Source organism: Salmo salar, chromosome ssa21 (assembly GCF_905237065.1).
Source record: "Salmo salar chromosome ssa21, Ssal_v3.1, whole genome shotgun sequence".
Lineage (NCBI taxonomy): Eukaryota > Metazoa > Chordata > Actinopteri > Salmoniformes > Salmonidae > Salmo > Salmo salar.
In genome coordinates, this window is record NC_059462.1 from 12,418,765 (window position 1) to 12,442,516 (window position 23,752).

Below are 23,752 nucleotides of genomic sequence, written 5' to 3' on the forward strand. Positions count from 1 at the left end.
TGGCTGTGTGGTGTTAATTTATTCCCCAAAAATGTTCTTGCAAGTGGGTGACTGATGTTCCCTGGGGGGCAAGGAGAGGTCTGAGTAGAGGGGGGAGGTGTGTCAGGTCTCCAACACAAATGCCTCCACCTTATCTGACTGAGGAGGACTGACCAGAGAGCCTTGTAATTGCAAGGACATCTGTGAACTTTTACATCTTAATCAGCCGCGGCAGTACAAAAGCTCTGAGGTTGAGTCAGAATGAGCACCCATATGGCTTCTGCTGGAGTAAGAGAATAATGAGTGTTTAGTTTAGTTAGCCTAAAATGTTTTTAAAAGACCGACTGCACCCCTCCCCCAATAATGTACTGAGCGCGTAATGGCTCAGTGTGTTTCAACTCAATGTCATTTTTAAACTGAGTTTATGATTAGATGCTGAACGATGTCCACCAACCAATCCCAGATTGGTCCTTTGTTGATGTTGACGAACAAAGATTGAGATTAATAATGGATTTCATCTAAAGGCTAAAGAAAAAAAGTTGTGATAATAATACAATAGGGAACACACTGATAATTTTTCATGGACTTCATGTAGGCCCATAGAATTTGAAACGAATAAGAAGACAGACACGTTAATCGTTCTTAAACCATTGGTGAATGGTGAATGTATTCATTTGAAATGATGAAAGGCTGATGATCAAGTTGGAGACTGCCATGGCAGCCACAACAAAGGATGCCATGGCAAATGAAATAGCTGTATGGCTTCACTGCATTGTGGTGTTCACAGTCATTTCACCAGAGTCCAACTAGGATGCATTACCATATCTTTACATTAAAAAAGGTATCAAGTACCCCCATCTGTCCCAGAAGTTTATGCTTATTTTTTTGTCTAGGTTCTTATAGTCTGCTCACAATAAAACAGGATGAAATAAGAAGGGCTTTTTCATTTGTTAATGTGTTGGAATGTGTTGGACCAATTTAGCATAAGAGCTCAGCTGCCTGAATGAGCTGAAGGAGAACTGTGCCATTCACACTCCATTGAGTTCAGATGGGCTCACCACTTCTGGTTCTTAACCTTCACCTGGATACCTCTATATCAGTGGTTCCCAAACTGTGGGGCGAGGGGTGGACAGGGAGGGCGCCCCCCCCACAACAAAAAAAATATACATATTTTTTTTAAAGGAACTCAGTCTGGCTTTAAACTTACTCTTGAAAATTGTAATAGTGGAATGCACAAAGTGCAATTTCAAAATTGGGTAGTTCATCTTGTTATGTTAGCCATTGCATACCTTAGAGAGATATTTAGAACTTGTCAGAAATGTCCAGATCAACTAGCCCATGTCAGCTAATGTTTTTATATTTAGGATTTTTAGCCCATAGATATTGTATTTTTTTTGCCACTTAAATATCACATCAATTCACATTAGACATGGCAAAATGCAGAGAATTGCAGGAAATAAGCTTTAAACCTGCAAAATTCTCTCCACCAACAAGAGGGGTGTGAACAGTTTGTGTCATGAACAGTGTTTCCCAATGCTGGAAAGGGGCCAAGAGTTAAAAAGTTTAGGAACCTCTGCTCTATATGACAGATGGGAGGCTTCCGGACTAGTTTAGAGGATACCCCAACTTCATACCATCCTACAAAGCTTGTCACTGATCAAGCACTTCTGTTTATACACCATCTAAAGATTTTGGTGATGGAATATCAATTCCTTTGATATGTAATCGGAAATATATTGTATTGAAATGATACAGAAATGATTTGCTTATTTTGTCAGAAGAACAATTCAGTTTTAATATGACCATCACGATCATCACTATCCTCTAATTTAGACGGAATAATTTAGATGTACCTTGATTACAACACAAATCAATGATTTGAAATTTAAATATTTTTTGTTTTAAGGTAAGCGTTTGACAAAACATTTTGAGTCAACATTTGGATGTTTTGCCCTTTTGAGGGGTTAAAGGCTGAAGCTGTTGACATGCACAGGACATTGTGTCTAACCTGGGTTCATTATCAATATGCATTCAACTGTTGATAGGTTCCAATCGACGGACATACTGTATAAAAATCAATTCCATTGCAAGATTCTATCTTTAGCTATGGTGAAACTTGTCGGATGACATTATTGGGGAATAGCAAGACCACCTTCATATTAACCTTATGGAAGTGTGACATAGTGTTGTGAGTTGGGGGCTTTGGTAAAACAAACAGACAAGGTACCTCTGGGGTGTTAACCTATTATTAACGGTTACATTGTTTTAGTTGGGAAGTGACCAGCAGGAAGACTGTTTCCTGCATCAGGAGCTCCTGTGGCCAACAGTCTGTGAAAATACTCAAAATACTCATTAATGTAAAAGAAAAGGTCAGCGGGGTCACACACTGGGGAAAAACAGTGCTGTATACATCTTTTTCTATTGGACCTGGGTCAAACACAAACTACTTGACACTCATTTATTTCAAACACTTGAGCTGTACCTGATTTAATATGACTGGTACAATAGATGTGTACATCTATTGTACAATGCGCACCTGTGACGATCGTCAAAAGGAGTGGACCAAAGCGCAGCGTGGTAAGTGTTCATCGTAGTATTTATTTACCTCAGAACACTACAAACAAAAGGAACAAACAATGAATACGACTGTAACATCTTGTAGGCTTAACAAGCAGTACAAAATAAAGATCCCACAACTACAGGTGGGGGGGAAAGGCTGCCTAAGTATGATTCCTAATCAGAGACAACAATAGACAGCTGCCTCTGATTAGGAACCATACTCGGCTCAAAACAAAGAAATAGACATCATAGAATGCCCACCCCACACCCTGATCTAACCACATAGAGAAACAAACCCTCTCTCTCAGGTCAGGGCGTGACAGCACCTTGAATGGGGCAGAAGTCCATATGTTGTTGTGATTCTGGTTGGCCAGGTAGCTACCAACAATGCCAAAAAATGCAATGTAGGGAATCTTAAGTGAGTCGTTTCAGATAGTTTCATCTTGTTTTTGATACCATGTCTTGTTTCGAGGTGTTTTGACTGATTTCATGTCAATGCTAATATGGCTAAAATTTGCTAGCTAGCTAACTAATAACTGTAGTGATGTATTTGAGAGACAACAAGTGCTCATTGTGCAAATGTATTTGTTTTCAAAAAACATTGGAGATGAAATATATCCTACATGACAATTGCGCATGGTGATGTTAGGCTTGTGTGTGGCTGATCGGCCATGGAAACCCATTTCATGAAGTTCCCTACGAACAGTTCTTGTGCTAACATTGCTTCCAGAGGCAGTTTGGAACTTGGTAGTGTGTTGCAACCGATGACAGACTATTTTTACGCACTAACACTACACGCTTCGCACTGCTTTGCTTTATCTTGGCCAGGTCGCAGTTCTAAATGAGAACTTGTTCTCAACTGGCCTAACTGGTTAGATAAAGGTGAAAAAAAAACTTGGTGGTCTCGTTCTGTGAGCTTGTGTGGCCTACTACTTAGTGGCTGAGTGTAACGCCCTGGCCATAGAGAGGGGTTTTTGTTCTTTATTTTGGTTAGGCCAGGGTGTTACATTGGGTGGGCGTTCTATGTTATTTTTCTATGTTTTTGTATTTCTTTGTTTTGGGCCGTGTGTGGCTCCCAATCAGGCACAGCTGAAGTTCGTTGTGGTTGATTGGGAGTCACACATAAGTGCATGTTTTTCCGTTGGGGTTTTGAGGGTAATTGTTTCTGTTCAGTGTTTCACCTGACAGGACTGTTGGCTGTTAGTATCTTATTTTGTATTTGTATAGTGTTCCATTTTATAATTAAATATGATGAACACTAACTCCGCTGCGTTTTGGTCCACTCTCTCTTCAGACAGCCCTTACACTGAGCTGTTGTTGCTGCTCCTAGAAGTTTCCAGTTGACCGGGGCAGATCTGGCAGGGCATAAATTCGACTGTTAATGTTTGTCTATGGAGATTGCATGGCCATGTGCTCGATTTTATACACCAGTTAGCAACGGGTGTGGCTGAAATAGCCGAATCCAAAAATTTGAAGGGGTGTCCACATACTTTTGTATATATAGTGTAGATCACATGCTCAAATCAAATTGTTTTGGTCACATACACATATTTAACAGATGTTTGTGTTCCTAGCTCCAACAGTGCAGTATCTAACAATTTACAACAATACACACAAATCTAAAAGTAAAAGAATTAAGAAAAATATAAATATTAGGACGAGCAATGGCGGAGTAACATTGACTAAAATACAGTCGAATAGAATACAGCATAGTCGGAGGTCATTAAAACTCGGTTTTTCAACTACTCCACAAATTTCTTGTTAACAAACTATAGTTTTGGCAAGTCGGTTAGGACATCTACTTTGTGCATAACACAAGTCATTTTTCCAACAATTGTTTACAGACAGATTATTTCACTTTTAATTCACTGTATCACAATTCCAGTGGGTAAGAAGTTGACTGTGCCTTTTAACAACTTGGAAAATTCCAGAAAATAATGTTATGGCTTTAGAAGCTTCTGATAGGCTAATTGACATTATTTGAGTCAATTGGAGGTGTACCTGTGGATGTATTTTAAGGCCTACCTTCAAACTCAGTGCCTCTTTGCTTGACATCATGGGAAAATCAAAAGAAATCAGCCAAGACCTCAGAAAAAAAGTTGTAGACCTCCACAAGTCTGGTTCATTCTTGGGAGCAATTTACAAACGCCTGATGGTACCACGTTCATTTGTACAAACAATAGTATGCAAGTATAAACGCCATGGGACCACGCAGCTGTCATAACGCTCAGGAAGAAGACACGTTCTGTCTCCTAGAGATGAATGTACTTTGGTGCGTAAAGGGCAGCATCATGCTATGGGGGTGCTTTGCCGCAGGAGGGCCTGGTGCACTTCACAAAATAGATGGCATCATGAGGGTAGAAAATTATGTCGATATATTGAAGCAACATCTCAAGACATCAGTCAGGAAGTTAAAGCTTGGTTGCAAATGGGTCTTCCAAATGGACAATGACCCCAAGCATACTTCCAAAGTTGTGGCAAAATGGCTTAAGGACAACAAAGTCACGGTATTAGAGTGGCCATCACAAAGCCCTGACCTCAATCCTATAGAAAATTTGTGGGTAGAACTGAAAAAGCATGTGCAAGCAAGGAGGCCTACAAACCTGACTCGGTTACACCAGCTCTGTCAGGAGGAATGGGCCAAAATGTGATGAAAGAAATAAAGTCTGAAATAAATGATTCTCTACTATTATTCTGACATTTCACATTCTTAAAATAAAGTGGTTATCCTAACTGACCTAAAGCAGGGAATTTTTACTGGGATTAAATGTCAGGAATTGTAGACAACTGAGTTTAAATATATTTGGCTAAGGTTTATGTAAACTTCCGACTTCAACTCTATGTAAGAATGCTATTAATTGACTACAGCTCAGTGTTCAACACCATAGTGTCCTCAAAGCTCATCACTAAGCTAAGGACCCTGGGACTAAACACCTCCCTCTGCAACTGGATCCTGGACTTCCTGACGGGCCGCCCCCAGATGGTAAGGGTAGGTAACAACACATCCGCCTCGCTGATCCTCAACACGGGGGCCCCTCAGGGGTGCGTGCTCAGTCCCATCCTGTACTCCCTGTTCACTCATGATTGCACGGCCAGGCACGACTTTAACACAATCACGACTCCAACACCATCATCATTTTGCTGATGACACAACAGTGGTAGGCCTGATCACCGACAACGATGAGACAGCCTATAGGGAGGAGGTCAGAGACCTGACCGTGTGGTGCAAGGACAACAACCTCTCCCTCAACGTGATCAAGACAAAGGAGATGATTGTGGACTACAGGAAAAGGAGGACCGAGCATGCCCCGATTTTTATCGACGGGGCACTATCGGAGCAGGTTGAGAGCTTCAAGCTCCTTGGCGTCCACATCACTAACAAACTAACATGGTCCAAGCACTGGCATAATGGTGGGTGTAGCTGGTGTATGCAGTCAGGCGCAGGAGCGCAGAGAATTGGGAGCAACGTAACTTTACTCAGAATAATGAATGGTGCAAGATAAAACACTACACTTGCCCAAACACAAACATCAACTTTTACGCACGGGCAAAAAACAGCACCCGTCGAAATAACCAGTCACCAACATTACCGAACATGACATAAAACAATCCCGCACAACACCATGGGGGAAACAGGGTAAATACCTGACCAATAATAAGGGGAATGAAAAACAGGTGTGTAGAAACAAAGACAAAACAAATGGAAAAGGAAAAGTGGATCGGCGATGGCTAGTAGACCGGCGACGCCGACCGCCAAGCGCCGCCCGAACAAGGAGAGGAACCGACTTCAGCTGAAGTCGTGACAAGCACACCAAGACAGTCGTGAAGATGGCATGACAAAGCCTATTCCCCATCAGGAGACTGAAAATACTTGGCATGGGTCCTCAGATCCTCAAAAGGTTTTACAGCTGCACCATCGAGAGCATCCTGATTGTTTGCATCACTGCCTGGTATGGCAACTGCTCGGCCTCTGACCGCAAGGCACTACAGAGGGTAGTGCATATGGCCCAGTACATCACTGGGGCCAAGCTTTCTGCCATCCAGGACCTCCATACCAGGCGGTGTCAGAGGAAGGCCGTAAAAATTGTCAAAGACTCCATCCACCATAGTAATAGAATGTTCTCTCTGCTACCAAACGGCAAGCGGTACCGGAGCGCGAAGTCTAGGTCCTAGAGGCTTCTAAACAGCTTCTACCCCTAAGCCATAAGACTCCTGAACAGGTAATGAAATGGCTACCCAGACTATTTGCATTGCACCCCCCTCACACACACACACACTTCTACGCTACTGCTACTCTCTGTTATTATCTATGCATAGTCACTTTATTAACTAAACCTACATGTACATATTACCTCAGTTACCTCGACACCAGTGCCCCGCACATTGACTCTGTACCGGTACCCCCTGTATATAGCCCCACTATTGTTATTTACTGCTTCTATTCAATTATTTGTTATTCTTGTCTCGTACTTTTTTTTGTGGTATTTTCTTAAAACTGCATTGCTAGTTAAGGGCTTGTAAGTAAGCATTTCACTGTAAGGTCTACACCTGTTGTATTTGCCGCATGTGACAAATACAATTTGATTTGATTTAATTTGATCACATCCGGCCGTGATTGGGAGTCCCATAGGGCAACGCACAATTGGCCCAGCGTCCTCTGGGTTTCGCCTGGGTAGGCTGTCATCGTAAATAAGAATTTTCTCCAAACTGACTTGCCTAGTAAAATAAAGCTAAAAAATTTGAATCAAATAAAAACATAGAACATGGAATGGATAATCAACGAGGGGCTATGTATTCTATGGAAAAATAATGAATGACATGGAAGGTCTGTTCCATGATTTGCAACATAAACAAAACATGTAAAACTATAGAAATTGAATTCTACCGTGCAACCATGCCACAGACACCGACGTCATGCTTCCAGACAAACTAAACACCTTCTTTGCCCGCTTTGAGGATAATACAGTGCCACCGTCGCGGCCCGCTAACAAGGACTGTGCCCCCCCTCCTTCTCCGTGGCTGACGTGAGTAAAACATTTAAACGTGTTAACCTTCGCAAGGCTGCTGGCCCAGACGGCATCCCAAGCCGCATCCTCAAAGTATGCGCAGACCAGCTGGCTGGTGTGTTTACGGACATATTCAATCGCTCTCTATCCCAGTCTGTTGTCTCCACATGCTTCAAGATGGCTACCATTGTTCCTGTATCCAAGATAACTGAACTAAATGACTACCACCCCGTAGCACTCACTTCTGTCATCATGAAGTGCTTTGAGAGACTAGTCAAGGATCATATCACCGCCACCTTACCGGCCACCCTAGACCCACTTCAGTTTGCATACCGCCCCAACAGGTCCACAGACGACGCAATCGCCATCACACTGCACACTGCCCTATGCCATCTGGACAAAAGGAATACCTATGAAAGAATGCTGTTTATTGACTACAGCTCAGCATTCAACACCATAGTACCCTCCAAGCTCATCATCAAGCTGGAGGCCCTGGGTCTCAACCCCGCCCTGTGCAATTGGGTCCTGAACTTTCTAAAGGGCCGCCCCCAGGTGGTGAAGGTAGGAACCAAATCTCCACTTCGCTGACCATCAACACTGGAGCCCCACAAGTGCGCGTGCTCAGCCCCCTCCTGTACTCCCTGTTCACCCACGACTGCGTGTCCATGCACGTCTCCAACTCAATCATCAAGTTTGCAGATTACACAACAGTGGGTTTGATTACCAACAATGACGAGACAGCCTACAGGGAGTGTGGTGTCAGGAAAACAACCTCTCACTCAACGTCAACAAAACAAAGGAGATGATCATGGACTTCAGGAAACAGCAGAGGGATCACCCCCCTATCCACATTGAAGGGACAGCAGTGGACATCACAGACAAACTGACATGGTCCACTCACACAGACAGTGTGGTGAAGGAGGCTGAAGAAATGTGGCTTGTCACCCAAAACCCTGACAAACTTTTATAGATGCAGAATCGAGAGCATCCTGTCGGGCTGTATCACAGCCTGGTAGGCAACTGCACCGCCCTCATACGCAAGGCTCTCCAGAGGGTGGTGCGGTCTGCACAAGGCATCACCGGGGGCAAATTACCTGCCCTCCATGACACCTACAGCACCCGATGTCACAGGAAGGCCAAAAAGATCATCAAGGACATCAACCACCCAAGCCACTGCCTGTTCACACCGCTACCATCCAGAAGGCGAGGTCAGTACAGGTGCATCAAAACTGGGATCGAGAGACTGAAAAACAGTTAGATATTACTGCACTGTCGGAACTAGAAGCACAAGCATTTCGCTACACTCGCATTAACATCTGCTAACCATGTGTATGTGACAAATAAAATTTGATTTGATTTGAAATACACTGTGTGTTATAGGGAAATATATAATTGTAAACTGGGTGGTTCGAGCCCTGAATGCTAAAAGCCGTGGAATTTCAGACCGTATATACCATGGGTATGACAAAACATTTATTTTTACTGCTCTAATTACATTGGTAACCAGTTTATAATATCAATAAGGCCCCTCGGGGGTTTGTGGTATATGACCAATATACCACGGCTAAGGGCTGTATCCAGGAACTCTGCGTTGAGTCGTGCTTAAGAACAGCCCTTAGCCGTGGTATATTTGCCATGTACCACACACCCTCTGGCCTTATTGCTTAAATATACCACAAGTATGACAAAACATTTATTTGTATTAATATAATTATGTTGTTAACCAGTTTATAATAGCATGATGGGTGTTTATGGTATATTGTCAATATACCATGGCGTTGTGCATAAGAACAGCCCTTAGGCGTGGTATATTGGCATTTTCATATGACCTATAGCCATTGAATTCTACCATACAAATATACTGTGTGTTATATGGAAATAATGCACGCTCCAGAATGACCTTCAAGCCAATCAGAAACAACTATTCAACAATGCCATGGTATAACGTTAATTCAAATATGTAAATCATTGTTATTTAAATATGTTGGTAACAGTTTTATAAAAGCAATAAGGCATGCGAGGCAGTGCTGTATCATGAATACAGTCACAGGTCAATTGGTTGACTGGCCCTCACAGGTAAATGGGTTGACTGCTCTGGCGCAACAATTCCATTTACCTGGGACTGTATTTATGATATAGCACTGCCTCCTGTGCCTTATTGCTTAAATAAAAAGTGTAAACATCCATATTATCGATCTTTCAATATCATAAAAAAAAGAGAGATTTCCACAGCTCTTGCGGAACTATTGTTCTTTGCCACAGTTTCTACCCGGATTGAGTGAAACTCTTTCCCTGTGCATCAGGTCCTTCTACTACCACCAAACCATGCTCTATGAACAGATGATGTGGTGACTGTCAGGGAATACTAGTCAAGAAACGTTTGATATCTAGCCACCTTAACTTCCCAAAATAACGACAAGTGTCATGACTAAAGACGCTGTCCAAGGGTAAGAGAAAATGATCAGCGTTCTCATTTCTCAATGTTTTAACGTTAATTGCTAATGTTAGCATCTGGCTTGCTAATGCAGGTGATTTCTAAAGCAATTGAATTTATCCGTTTTGTACCAATAAATACACTGACGTTAGTTTGCTAGCTAGGCAATTGAAAACATATAACTGGCCATTTTTACATAGAAAAAGTCAAGAATAGCAGCTACAGTTAAAGTTTGACAGCTAGCTAACGTTAGCAACTAACGACAGTGAACTAACTTGTTAGTAGGAGCTAGCTAGCATTAGCAAGCTAACCATGCATGCATGCATGCATGCTAATGTCTTCTGACCGTGCCATCATGCACCAAATCAAATTTGTCACATAGACGTGTTTAGCAGATGTTATTGCTGGTGTAGCGAAATGCTTGTGTTTCTAGCTTCAACAGTGTCATAATATCTAACAAGTAATATCTAACAATTTCACAATAATACACACAAATCTAAAGTAAAGGAATGGAATTAAGAATATATAAATATTTGGACGAGCAATGTCAGAGCGGCATAGACTAAGATACAGTAGAATAGGATAGAATACAGTATAAATTAAGCAAAAAAAAGAAACGTCCTCTCTGCGTTTATTTTCAGCAAACTTAACATGTAAATATTTGTATGATCATAAGATTCAACAACTGAGACATAAGCTCAACAAGTTCCACAGACATGTGACTAACAGAAATTGAATAATGTGTCCCTGAACAAAGGGGGGTTCAAAATCAAAAGTAACAGTCAGTATCTGGTGTGGCCACCAGCTGCATTAAGTACTGCTGTGCATCTTCTCCTCATGGACTACATCAGATTTGCCAGTTCTTGCTGTGAGATGTTACTCCACTCTTCCACCAAGGCACCTGCAAGTTCCTGGACATTTCTGGGGGCAATGGCCCTAGCCCTCACCCTCCGATCCAACAGGTCCCAGACGTGCTCAATGGGGTTGAGTTCCGGGCTCTTCGCTGGCCGTGGAAGAACACTGACATTCCTGTCTTGCAGGAAATCACACACAGAACGAGCAATATGGCTGGTGGCATTGTCATGCTGGAGGATCATGTCAGGATGAGCCTGCAGGAAGGTTACCACATGAGGGAGGAGGATGTCTTCCCTGTAACGCGCAGAGTTGAGATTGCCTGCAATGACAACAAGCTCAGTCCGATGATGCTGTGACACACCGTCCCAGACCATGACGGACCCTCCACCTCCAAATCGATCCCACTCCAGAGTACAGGCCCTGGTGTAATGGTCATTCCTTCGACAATAAACGTGAATCCGACCATCACCCCTGGTGAGACAAAACCGCGACAGGCATACGAGCCCTCAGTCCAGCCTCTCAGCCTATTGTGGACAGTCTGAGCACTGATGGAGGGATTGTGCGTTCCTAGTGTAACTCGGGCAGTTGTTGTTGCCATCCTGTACCTGTTCCGTAGGTGTGATGTTCGGATGTACCAATCCTTTGCAGGTGTTGTTACACTTGGGCTGTCACTGTGAGGACAATCAGCTCTCCGTCCTGACTCCCTGTAGCGCTGTCTTAGTGTGCAAAGCTGTCATCAATGCAAAGGGTGGCTACTTTAAAGAATCTCAAATATAATTTGATTTGTTTAACACTTTTTTTGGTTACTGCATGATTCGAAAATAGTAAAAATAAAGAAAAACCCTTGAATGAGTAGGTGTGTTCATACTTTTGACTGGTACTGTATATATTTGCATCTACTGTGCATTAAACAACTACAATTGGCAGTGTTAATGTAATGAAGACCATGCTCACAGCAGGTGTAGGCTAGTCCAGAAGTGATTTGACAGCAGAGGGAAGGTGTCATGGGGGGCAGCAGCAGTCCCAAAAAAGTGGAAACACTGTAATAATGAGTGAAAGTTAGCCTAGGCCTATGTGTACAGTAGCCTAGGCCTATTCATGATGAAAGTTAAGAATGAGTATTGTGCCTAATTAAATTATTTGTTTTCTGTTAATGAACAGTACTATATTCATCTGTGCATGATGGCACCTGTTAAGATATTTAGACTGACTCCCTGAGTCTTCCATTTGGAGGAATATGTCATCTGTGAAGCTAGACACCATTAACTGTATTGCAGCCTGGTCGGGGTCCTACCACCAATTTCCTCCTCTCATTGTGTGTTAATGCCACTGGATATGTAGATGGGTGTAAATGTGCTTAATTCCCCTCACTCATCCTGGCTATATTGTCTATTGACATACTCGTATGGTTCCCAGGGGTTGCTATGATCGTATTACAGAATATAAGGATTTGCCACATAATTCAATGTCAGGAATTTTGAGTTTGGGTGAAAGATTGCCAAATGGTCATTTCCATGTAAAAGACCTCATGAGCACCAATGTGAAGTTTATAGGAGCATATCCATTTTGGTATTAAATGAAAGCTAAGAGTCTATATTCTTGGGAAATGAAGGCATAGTTATGTTTTTCAACCATTTTTCAATCCTAAAAATTATTAATAAAGCAAGCCTTTATCTGGTCACACAGATGGAAAAGGAGTCTGAAAAAAACATCTACTAGAAAAAGTCTTAAGGTATTAGAAAGTACATCAAAACACAATAATGTTGAAGTAAAAGCCCCCTGCCAACTAATATCAACATATATTTATTTTTGCAGAAGTTATTTCCCTTCGTAAGTTTAGGAATTATTGCCTAGTGACTTGTCATTCTGTTACCAACAGAATGAGAAGACACTTTCTCTCCCCCATTAGGAGGGAGGATTATGAAAGTTCACAGAAGTAACAAGTACAGGTAGACCTTCCAATTAGTTCAATTGTATCACTATAAACTTTGTTGATGAATTATTAAAGCCCCCAAGCAGTGTATTTTTAAATCCTCACTGTATATCGAATAAATCAGTGTGTTTATTTAATGAAAAATAATTCCAAAATCTATATTTTTAGTCATTTATTTCCCTGAGGCTCCTTTGTCCATTGAAATGCTCTGTCTGATTGTGTGGGTTATGGAACAAATGTAAAGATATTTACATACACAGCCCTGATTGGTTGATAGGGTGGTCTAGAGCCCAGTCCCTTACCCGTAGAAACAGTCATTGGTCTATTATAATCAGATCACATTGTGACGTCATGTGGCCAAAGTTCCATCCCATCTGAACAGCCTGAAATTCCAGGCATTTTTTTTTCAAACAGCCCTTACACAAAAAGGGCATTATCATAATTTTCACAATATCAGTATTATTTTGATCCCATAGTGTGGAAATATAATTTTTCAAAACTGCACTGCCCCTTCAAATGATTAAAACTCATCACCCTGTTACGAAATCGTTAGTGACCGAATAATCTGTAACAAAATGACTACATTTGAATTGGCCACAATGGGAAATCATAGTAGTTACAAACCACAGTTGGAGTAGAGCGCAGTAAAGAAAAGTTGAGTATAGTTCATTACAGTAGAGCCCACATGAGTAGAGTACAGTATAATGTAATGTACTCTGATGGGGGTGAAAAATCGCTACAATTACATCTTTTTTTTTTGCTACTGTAGGTAGCGTTAGCTAGCGCTAGTTGGCTGTACCTGCGACAAATCTCTGGTATTTTTCATCCTATAGCTTGTTCTCCATCTTTTTAATTGTGAGCCAACATGTTTTCAGCACTTTTTTTTATCCCCTGACTTATATTTTGTCATGCTCTCTCTTGTCTCTCTGCAGCAGACATACACTGAGTATACCAAACAAGAACAAGATGGTGCCGACAGATATGGCAGCTCTGCTTCTAGCTCCTAAGCAACTTTGCTGTATTTTCTTTTTTTTGTGCGTTATTTCTTACATTATTAGCCCAGAACATTTTTTGTACAAGCAATTCGCTACACCTACAATAACATCTGCTAAATATGTGTATGTGACCAATAACATTTGATTTGATTTTGATTAGGAACCCCTTCCTAATATTGATCTGCAACCCCCCTTTTGCCCCCAGAACAGCCTCAATTTGTCGGGGCATGGACTTTACTAGGTGTCAAAAGTGTTGCACAGGGCTGCTGGCTAGGGTTGCACATTTTGGGGAATATTCAGAGTTGGAAACTTTCCATGGGAATTAATGAAAATGTATGCAAATTATTATTAATACCATTTAAATGTAGATGTTTTTTGCATTGGATATATTTACCATGTCAAATGGAGACAGAAACATAAACCTTTTACCTTATCATAAGTAGACATAATTGCAAATGATTAAATCCTTCCAGTATAATTTAAAAATATATATAATTTAGTTACAAATTGAACTTGAATTAAATGAGTTGAATCTTCACATGGGATGATTTCACTGAACAACAAAAGAAAGGGAATATTGAATGATCCATCGCATCTCCCAAAAAACGTTTTCAACATACATCTGTAAAATGATAGTCTAGAAAGTAAAGCTTTCGTTGTCTTCCTCTCAGACTTCCATGTCTTCTCCCTGGACCTCCTCAATGTCCACCTCTTGAACATGACTCTGAGGCCTCATCTTCACTATCACTTTCCAACCTTGTTGAGGATGGCTCGTTGTCAGGCTCAAAAAGCCTCAAATTTGCCCGGATGGCCACGAATTTTTCAACCCTTGTATTGGTCAGCCTGTTAAGTGCTTTGGTGTGTGTGTTCCCAAATAAGGACCAGTTGCGCTCTTAGCCGGCTAATGTTGGTAGGATTTGGAGGATGATGTAGGCAACAGGGGAAAGAGCCTCAGATCCACAAACATCCTTCCATCAGGTGGCTGATGAGATATGTTGGCACGACTGCCATATTGCATCTCCATCCCAAAGCCCTTGCTTGGAAGTGTACTTCGCCAGACTGCCAAGAACCTTGCCCTCGTCCAGGCCAAGGTGGCGAGACACGGTAGTGATGACTCCATAAGCCTTGTTGATCTCTGCACCAGACAGGATGCTCTTGCCAGCATACTTGGGGTCCAACATGTACGCTGCGGTATGGGCTTCAGGTAGAAGTCTTCACGCTTTTTGATGTATTTCCGAACTGCAGTTTCATCTGCTTGGAGCAACAGTGAAGTAGGCAGGGCAGTACGGATTTCTTCTCTTACATCTGCAAGCAGAGTCTGAACATCAGAGAGAATGTCATTGTCTCCCTCAATCCGTGCAATGGCTACTGCTATAGGTTTCAGGAGTTTCAGGCTGCTTACCACTCTCCCAAAATACATAATCCAGGAGGATCCTCTTGATGGGGCTGTCGATATCGGCAGACTGTGATATGGCCATTTCTTGGAGAGACTCCTTCCCCTCCAGGAGACTGTCAAACATGATGACATCACCACCCCAATGGGTGTTACTGGGCAGTTTCAATGTGGTGCTCTTATTCTTATCACTTTGCTTGGTGAAGTAGATTGCTGCTATAACTTGATGACCCTTCACATACCTAACCATTTCCTTGGCTCTCTTGTAGAGTGTATCCATTGTTTTCAGTGCCATGATGTTCTTGAGCAGATTCAATGCATGAGCAGCACAGCCAATGGGTGTGATGTGAGGGTTGGACTCCTCAACTTTAGACCAAGCAGCCTTCATGTTCGCAGCATTGTCTATCACCAGTGCAAATTACTTCTGTGGTCCAAGGTCATTGATGACTGCCTTCAGCTCATCTGCAATGTAGAGACCAGTGTGTCTGTTGTCCCTTGTGTCTGTGCTCTTGTAGAATACTGGTTGAGGGGTGGAGATTATGTAGTTAATTATTCCTTGCCCACGAACATTCGACCACCCATCAGAGATGATTGCAATACAGTCTGTTTCTTTATGATTTGTTTGACCTTCACTTGAACTCTGCATCCAGCAAATGAGTAGATAAAGCATGTCTGGTTGGAAGGGTCTATGCTGGGCGAAGAACATTCAGAAATCTCTTCCAATACACATTGCCTGTGAGCATCAGAGGTGAACAAGTTACATACACAGCTCGAGCAAGATATTCATCTGCATTTCTCTGACTACGTTCCTCCATTGAGTCAAAAATACTTCTGATTCCAGGAGGACCATGAGCTGTTTCGATAAGGTGTCTGATTCATCATTTTCACTTCGACTAGAAGTAGAGGACTTTTGTCAGAGGTTGCTTGTTGTGAGCGCTGAGGGAACTTTATGCACTTGGCCAGATGATTCTGCATCTTTGTTGTATTCTTCACATATGATTTGGCACAGTATTTGCAAATGTACACAGCTTTTCCTTCTACATTAGCTGCAGTGAAATGTCTCCACACATCAGATAGTGCCCGTAGCATTTTCCTGTAAAAACAATTCCATGTATAGATAAATAGTTAAGCAGTTAGATTAAACAACTCCTTTGTAAGACACATGTTTTAAAATGAAATATGTATGGAAACAGGTGAATTATCACTCCTCAGTGAGCAGGCTCAAGCAAGCTAAAACCCACATGGTAGCAAAAACTAACTAGCAGAAATTGTTAACAAGTTAATTTAAACACACTTTGCTGTAGGCTACTATTTACAGGTAAACAAAAAAGAATGTATGTCATAAAATATATTCACCCCACCCAGTATTGTAATCAAAACTTGTAATAGTGTGGGCTCAATAGAATCTCATCAGTGTGCAAGAGCTTGAGAATCAGCTGTACATGTGATGGAATAATGCGCTTCACATGTGCATGCAGATGGTTGCAATTCCATTGAATTGGGGATAGTTTAACCAAAATATGCTACAAGACCTAGGATTGCCTTGTGTATCCCACAAAAAAGGTTCACTGTTAACCTTTGATGAATTTAAGCAAAATTCCCCAAATTCCCGTGCTTAACTTCCCATGAAAGACATTTTTGGGAAATTTACCAGAAAGTTTCCGACCCTTTGCAACCCTAATGCTGGCCCATGTTGACTCCACTGCAGCCCACAGTTGTGTCAAGTTGACTAGATGTCCTTTGGGTGGTGGACCATTCTTGATACACACAGGAAACTGTTGCACTTGAAAAACCTAACAGTGCTGACATTCTTGACACAAACCGGTGCGCCTGGCACGTACTACCATACCCTGTTCAAAAGCACTTAAATCTTTTGTCTTCCCCATTCACCCTCTGAATGGCACACACACACAATCCATCTCTCAAGGCTTAACCTCTTATGGTAGCGCCAGGCGCTACCAATATCCAATGGTAGCACCTGGCGCGAAATATGAAAAACCTTTAATGCTATAATTTCAATTTCTCAAACATATTACTATTTTACACCATTTGAAAGATAAGACTCTCCTTTAACTAACCACATTGTCCGATTTCAAAAAGGCTTTACAGCAAAAGCAAAACAGATTATGTCAGGAGAGTACCCAGCCAGAAATAATCACACACTCATTTTCAAGCTAGCATATATGTCACAAAAACCAAAACCACAGCTAAATGCAGCACTAACCTTTGATGATCTTCAGCAGATGACACTCCTAGGACATTATGTTATACAATACATGCATGTTTTGTTCAATCAAGTTCATATTTATATCAAAAAACAGCTTTTTACATTAGCATGTTTTGTTCAGAACTAGCATACCCACCGACAATTTCCGGTGAATTTACTAAATTACTCACGATAAACGTTGACAAAAAACATAACAATTATTTTAAGAATTATAGATACAGAACTCCTTTATGCAATCGCGGTGTCCGATTTTAAAATAGCTTTTTGGTGAAAGCACATTTTGCAATATTCTGAGTAGATAGCCCGGCCATCACGGCTAGCTATTTTGACACCCACCAAGTTTGGCACTCACCAAACTCAGATTTACTATAAGAAAAATTGGATTACCTTTGCTGTTCTTCGTCAGAATGCACTCCCAGGACTTCTACTTCAACAACCAATGTTGTTTTTGTTCCAAATAATCCATAGTTATATCCAAATAGCTCCGTTTTGTTCGTGCATTCAAGTCACTATCCGAAGGGTGACGCGCCGGCGCGTTTCGTGACAAAAACTTCAAAGTATTCCATTACCGTACTTCGGTAATGGAATGTCAACATCATGTCAAACGCTGTTTAAAATCAATTTTTATGCGATTTTTCTCGTAAAATAGCGATAATATTCCAACCGGGAGACGTTGTATCCGTTCAAACACTGAAAGAAAAACATGGAGTCGTCACATGCACGCGTGTGCCAGTGCCACTGTCCTCAGAAGGACCACTCTCCATAACCCCTGCTGTTTATCGCCCAGAGACTGCAGAGCTATCATTCCACGTTCTGGCGCCTTCCTAGAGCCAATGAAAGCCTTAGAAAATGTCACGTTACAGCAGAGATCCTGTATTTTCGATAAAGAGCCTATAGAAGGACAAGAAATGGTCAGACGGGGCACTTCCCATATAGAATCTTCTCAGGTTTTGGCCTGCCATATGAGTTCTGTTATACTCACAGACACCATTCAAACAGTTTTAGAAACTTTAGGGTGTTTTCTATCCAAATCTACTAATTATATGCATATTCTAGTTTCTGGGCAGGAGTAATAACCAGATTAAATCGGGTACGTTTTTTATCCGGCCGTGAAAATACTGCCCCCTATCCCAAACAGGTTAAAAATACTTCTTTAACTTGTCTCCTCCCCTTCATCTACATCTTGATGTGAATTTATCAAGTGACCTCAATAACTTTTAAGAAGGCACACCTGTTAATTGAAATTCATTCCAGGTGACTACCTCATGAAGTTGGTTGAGAGAATGCCGAGATTGTGCAAAAAGGCAAAGGGTGGCAAAGGGTGGCTATTTGAAGAATCTCAAATATAAAATATATTTTGATTTATTGAACACTTTTTTTGGTTACAACATGATTCCGTATGTGTTATTTCATAGTTTTGATGTCTTCACTATTATTCTACAATGTAGAGAATTGTCAAAATAAAGAAAAACCCTTGAATGAGTAGGTGTTCTAAAACCTTTGACCGGTAGTGTATATTTTAAAGTGAAAAAGCTATTAAGATTTCCTTTGCGAAAGAAAACAAGTGGACCGGGAAATGGTGTAAAAACACCGGTAGGTGCTTCAGGTCGTTCTTTTAAAATCATGTGCACAACGTCATCTAATGCTGGTATGAATGTTGTTTATATTGCTATTTATTTCACCGTTCTCCCTTGATCAGGGTTATTTCCTGTAGATCATTTACTGTCTGAGTACAATGAAACCTTGACTATCACAGGTTGTGTATTAGAAGAACACCTCCTGTCTTGCGACACCTAACTGGTTAGTAATATTATTATTGTGTTCTGTCTCCTAGAGATGAACGTACTTTGGTGCGAAAAGTGCAAATCAATCCCAGAACAACAGCAAAGGACCTTGTGAAGATGCTGGAGGAAACCGGTACAAAAGTATCTATAGCCACAGTAAAACAAGTCCTATATCAACATAACCTGAAAGGCCGCTCAGCAAGGAAGAAGCCACTGCTCCAAAACTGCCATAAAAAAGACAGACTACGGTTTGCAACTGCACATGGGGACAAAGATCATACATTTTGGAGAAATGTCCTCTGGTCTGATGAAACAAAAATAGAACTGTTTGGCCATAATGACCATCTTTATGTTTGGAGGAAAAGGGGGAGGCTTGCGAGCCAAAGAACACCATCCCAACCGTGAAGCACGGGGGTGGCAGCATCATGTTGTGGGGGTGCTTTGCTGCAGGAGGGACTGGTGCACTTCACAAAATAGATGGCATCATGAGGGAGGAAAATTATGTGGATATATTAAAGAAACATCTCAAGACATCAGTAAGGAAGTTAAAGCTTGGTTGCAAATGGTTCTTCCAAATGGACAATGACCCATAGCATACTTCCAAAGTTGTGGCAAAATGGCTTAAGGACAACAAAGTCAAGGTATTGGAGTGGCCATCACAAAGCCCTGGCCTCAATCCTATAGAAAATGTGTGAGCACAACTGAAAAAGCGTGTGCGAGCAAGGAGGCCTACAAATCTGACTCGGTTCCACCAGCTCTGTCAGGAGGAATGGGCCAAAAGTTCACCTAACTTATTGTGGGAAGCTTGTGGAAGGCTACCTGAAACATTTGACCCAAGTTAAACAATTTAAAGGCAATGCTACCAAATACACTCAATTAGTATGTCAACTTCTGACCCACTGAGAATGTGATGAAAGAAATAAAAGCTGAAATAAATCATTCTCTCTGCTATTATTCTGTCATTTCACATTCTTAAAATAAAGTGGTGATCCTAACTGACCTAAGACAGAGCATTTTTACTAGGATTAAATGTCAGGAATTGTGGAAAACTTAGTTTAAATTTATTTGGCTAAGGTGTATGTCAACTTCCAACTTCAACTGCAGGCTTGACACCCTTGTAGTCCTTATTAATCCCATTGACCTAGAATTTGAAGCAACCTATTAGTTCCCTAATAGATGTGTCCATTGTTAGGTTGATGAGCCATGTTGCTCTCCAGGCTATGTCGTTAGCAATTAATGTCCACATCCTTGTTTGTCTTCACAGTAGACTGACTGTATTCTGTCCAGCTCCCCTTGAGTTATTGAATTGTCAGCATTACACATTGTTTGCAAATAAAGGCACCACTAGTTATCCAGATGAATGCTATCATAACAAGGTTATCCGTATTTACTATTCATTTTGAGGACTTTTCTCCTTTGAGGGGATTAGAGAGGAATAGTAAAAGCATTGTTCTACTCCCCAGCTCATACCTGCTTTGTGTTTATCCGTCTAATCTCACTGTGTGACAGTGTAAACGCCTTTCTCCCGCTCCATCGCAGAGTTCACATGCTAACTGCTGTGTTTGAAAGCATGTGAAAACAATAGGATTAAATGTAGACAAACTTAAAAGCCTGTCATTGGGACAGCAAGCCAGAGGTGGTGATGGCTTGAATTAACCGGTGAAAAACTTCCTACAGGAAGCTGGAAAAATAGACCTAGGAAGTTGACTTAAATGTTTTGCGTTGTTCTGGACTTCCTGTTGCAGAGCCGCGGAGGAGGCGGACCAGGCCCAGTCGAAGAAAGGCCTGAAGAAACAGCAGAAGGAAGCGGAGAAAGCGGCGAAGAAAGCTGAGAAGCAGGCCAAGCTGGTCAGTGGGTTTTATCTGCCTCGCTGCCCCTCACAGCTGTTGACGTGACGTGCGGAGGGCAAAATCGGGCAAGGGAGGGAGGTTCCATTGTTTATCAGTTATATTTGTCATAATATCAGTCCACTAGCTGTTTCCAATACAAGGCCCTTTATCAGGATTTATCAGGATGTCCCGTTGCATTAACTAACTGTTTTGCCTCTATTGTTTTCAGGCTGCTGACTCACAAAGCACAGATGAAGATGTAAATATCCTGGAGGATCAATTCACTTTTTCAGTTTTCAGATATTACTTATTGATTTACACCTTTTCTATATGGTGGAATGTTAAAGGAATATGACATTTTATGCACCTCTGATGTTTCCTATAATGCTATTGTATTTAAATGCTTAGCAGATTATTTCTTATTTGTGCAGGACTTTGCCAAGGATCGGTACGGTGTCCCCCAGATGGTCCAGTCCCAGCAGAAACTGGGTCAGTACAGTCAGCAACATCCTCCTCTTCTTTGTTCTTAAAAACAAACATATTATATACAGAGGATATCTCCATTTCAACAACCATGTTTACTACTACTTGTTAAGTAATGTGATTACATCTGAGTGACTCAGGGACATGGCGTCAGTAGTGGCAGTAGTAGAGACGGCCTAGATATCAAAGATGATTGTGGTGACTAATAGCCTGCCATTGCTCTCAGATAAACGTGAAAGAAACTGGGTCGTCCACCTGTCTGCCTGCTCTTTCAGCTCCAATGGCAGAGAACAAAGTTTGCTTCTCACCTGCATGCCTGTCCTCGGGGATGAGGAATGATAGAGACAGCCAGCCTGCCTTTCATGTGGGTGGAATCAGGTTCAGCCAAATGTGCGGCTCACAGCCGTCGGGGCGCATGAGGCCGCTCTGTCTCAACTAGCTGATCATAATAACGTTAAGCATGCCTCAGAGTGACACGGCAAAGCCGAGTCCATTTGTCATAAAGCACAGAGAATGGGGCGACTTCTATGCAGTGTTTCATATTTGACTTTTGTTCTCCTCGTAATATGAGTGTGTGTGTGTGTGTGTGTGTGTGTGTGTGTGTGGGGGGGGGGGGTAATATGGTCTTTTAAGTTGTATTGAAAGGTGCTCTTTTCCGCCCTGTGAGCCAGACAGGGTTTTGGTGCGTGTCCAGAAGCTGACACCTGAGAAGGCTGACCAGCTGATCTGGGTGCGTGCCAGGATTCACACCAGCAGAGCTAAAGGTGAGATTCTCCATCTTTGTCCAGCTTCATAACACTTCCTCAGGCCACAGCCAGGTTTCTTATCAGTGGTGGAAAAAGTACCCAATTCTCATACTTAATTAAAAGTATGGATACCTTAATAGAAAGCTACTCAAGTAAAAGTCAGCCAGTAAAATACTACTTGAGTAAAAGTCTAAAAGTATTTGGTTTTAAATATACTAAAGTATCAAAAGTAAATGTAATTGCTAAAATATACTTAAGTAAAAGTATATATCATTTAAAATTCCTTATATTAAGCAAAGCAGACGGCATCATTTTCTTGTTTTTAAAATGTACGGATAGCCAGGGGCACACTCCAACACTCAGACATTATTTACAAAAAATGCATTTGTGTGTTTGAGTCCACCAGCCCAGAGGCAGTAGGGATGACCAAGTGTTATCTTGATAAGTGTGTGAATTTGACCATTTCCTGTCCTGCTATGCATTCAAAATGTGACAAGTGTTTTTGGTTGTCAGGGAAAATGTATGGAGTAAAAAGTACTATATTTTCTTTAAGAATGTAGTGAAGTAAAAGTTGTCAATAATATAAGTAAAGTACAGATACAAAAAAAAACCGACTTAAGTAGTACTTTAAAGTATTTTTACTTAAGTACTTTATACCACTGCTTCTAATCTAAATGGCTCTGTAACTGAACCTTAGGGTTTACCAAACAGATCACCAACTGTCCTTGAGCACACTTTTCCAGCATGCCAGTGGCCATCGAAGGTGAACATTTTCCCACTGAAGTCGGTTACGACGCCGAACTGCTGTCAGGTCAAGACCCTGGTGAGGACGACGAGCACGCAGTAGAGCTTCACTGAGACAGTTTCTGACAGTTTGTGCAGACATTCTTCAGTTGTTTAAACCCACAGTTTCATCAACTGTCTGGATGGTTGGTCTCAGACAAACCGCAGGTGAAGAAGCCGGATGTGGAGGTCCTGGGCTGGTGTGGTTACTCGTGGTCTGCTGTTGTGAGGCCGGTTGGACGTACTGCCAAATTCTCTAAAATGACGTTGGAGGTGGCTTATGGTAGAGAAATGAACGTTCAATTCTCTGGCAACAGCTCTAGTGGACATTCCTTCAGTCAGCATGCCAATTACCCCCCTTTAAAACTTGAGACATCTGTGGTGTGGTGTGTGTCAAAACTGCACATTTTAGAGTGGCCTTTTATTGTCCCCGGCATAAGGTGCACCTGTGTAATGAATAATCACGCTGTTTAATCAGCTTCTTGATATGTCACACCTGTCAGGTGGATGGATGATCTTGGCAAAGGAGAAAAGCTCACTAACAGGGATGTAAACAAATTTGTGCTCAACATTTTAGAGAAATAAGCTTTTTGTGCATATGGAACACTTCTGGGATCTTTTATTTCAGCTCATGAGACTTGGGATCAACACTTTACATGTTATGGTTATATTTTTGTTCAGTACAAATTCCTCTGTGGGTATTACACAGGCACATGCAAGTTCCTTTTTGAAAAGTTTGAAAGCT

The 23,752-nt window shown here is 41.6% G+C and overlaps 1 protein-coding gene across 1 annotated transcript in view; it reads left to right on the top strand.

The window, feature by feature from the left end:
- Window positions 1–9,815: 9,815 nt before the first annotated feature.
- LOC106581840 (aspartate--tRNA ligase, cytoplasmic) overlaps window positions 9,816–23,752 on the top strand; it is a 30,537-nt gene continuing 16,600 nt past the window's right edge. The window contains exons 1-5 of the mRNA XM_014164247.2: window positions 9,816–9,991; window positions 20,911–21,013; window positions 21,225–21,254; window positions 21,427–21,484; window positions 22,150–22,242. Coding sequence (XP_014019722.1) covers window positions 9,969–9,991; window positions 20,911–21,013; window positions 21,225–21,254; window positions 21,427–21,484; window positions 22,150–22,242 — 307 coding nt within the window. The 5' untranslated portion in view covers window positions 9,816–9,968. The remainder of the gene's footprint in view (window positions 9,992–20,910; window positions 21,014–21,224; window positions 21,255–21,426; window positions 21,485–22,149; window positions 22,243–23,752) is intronic.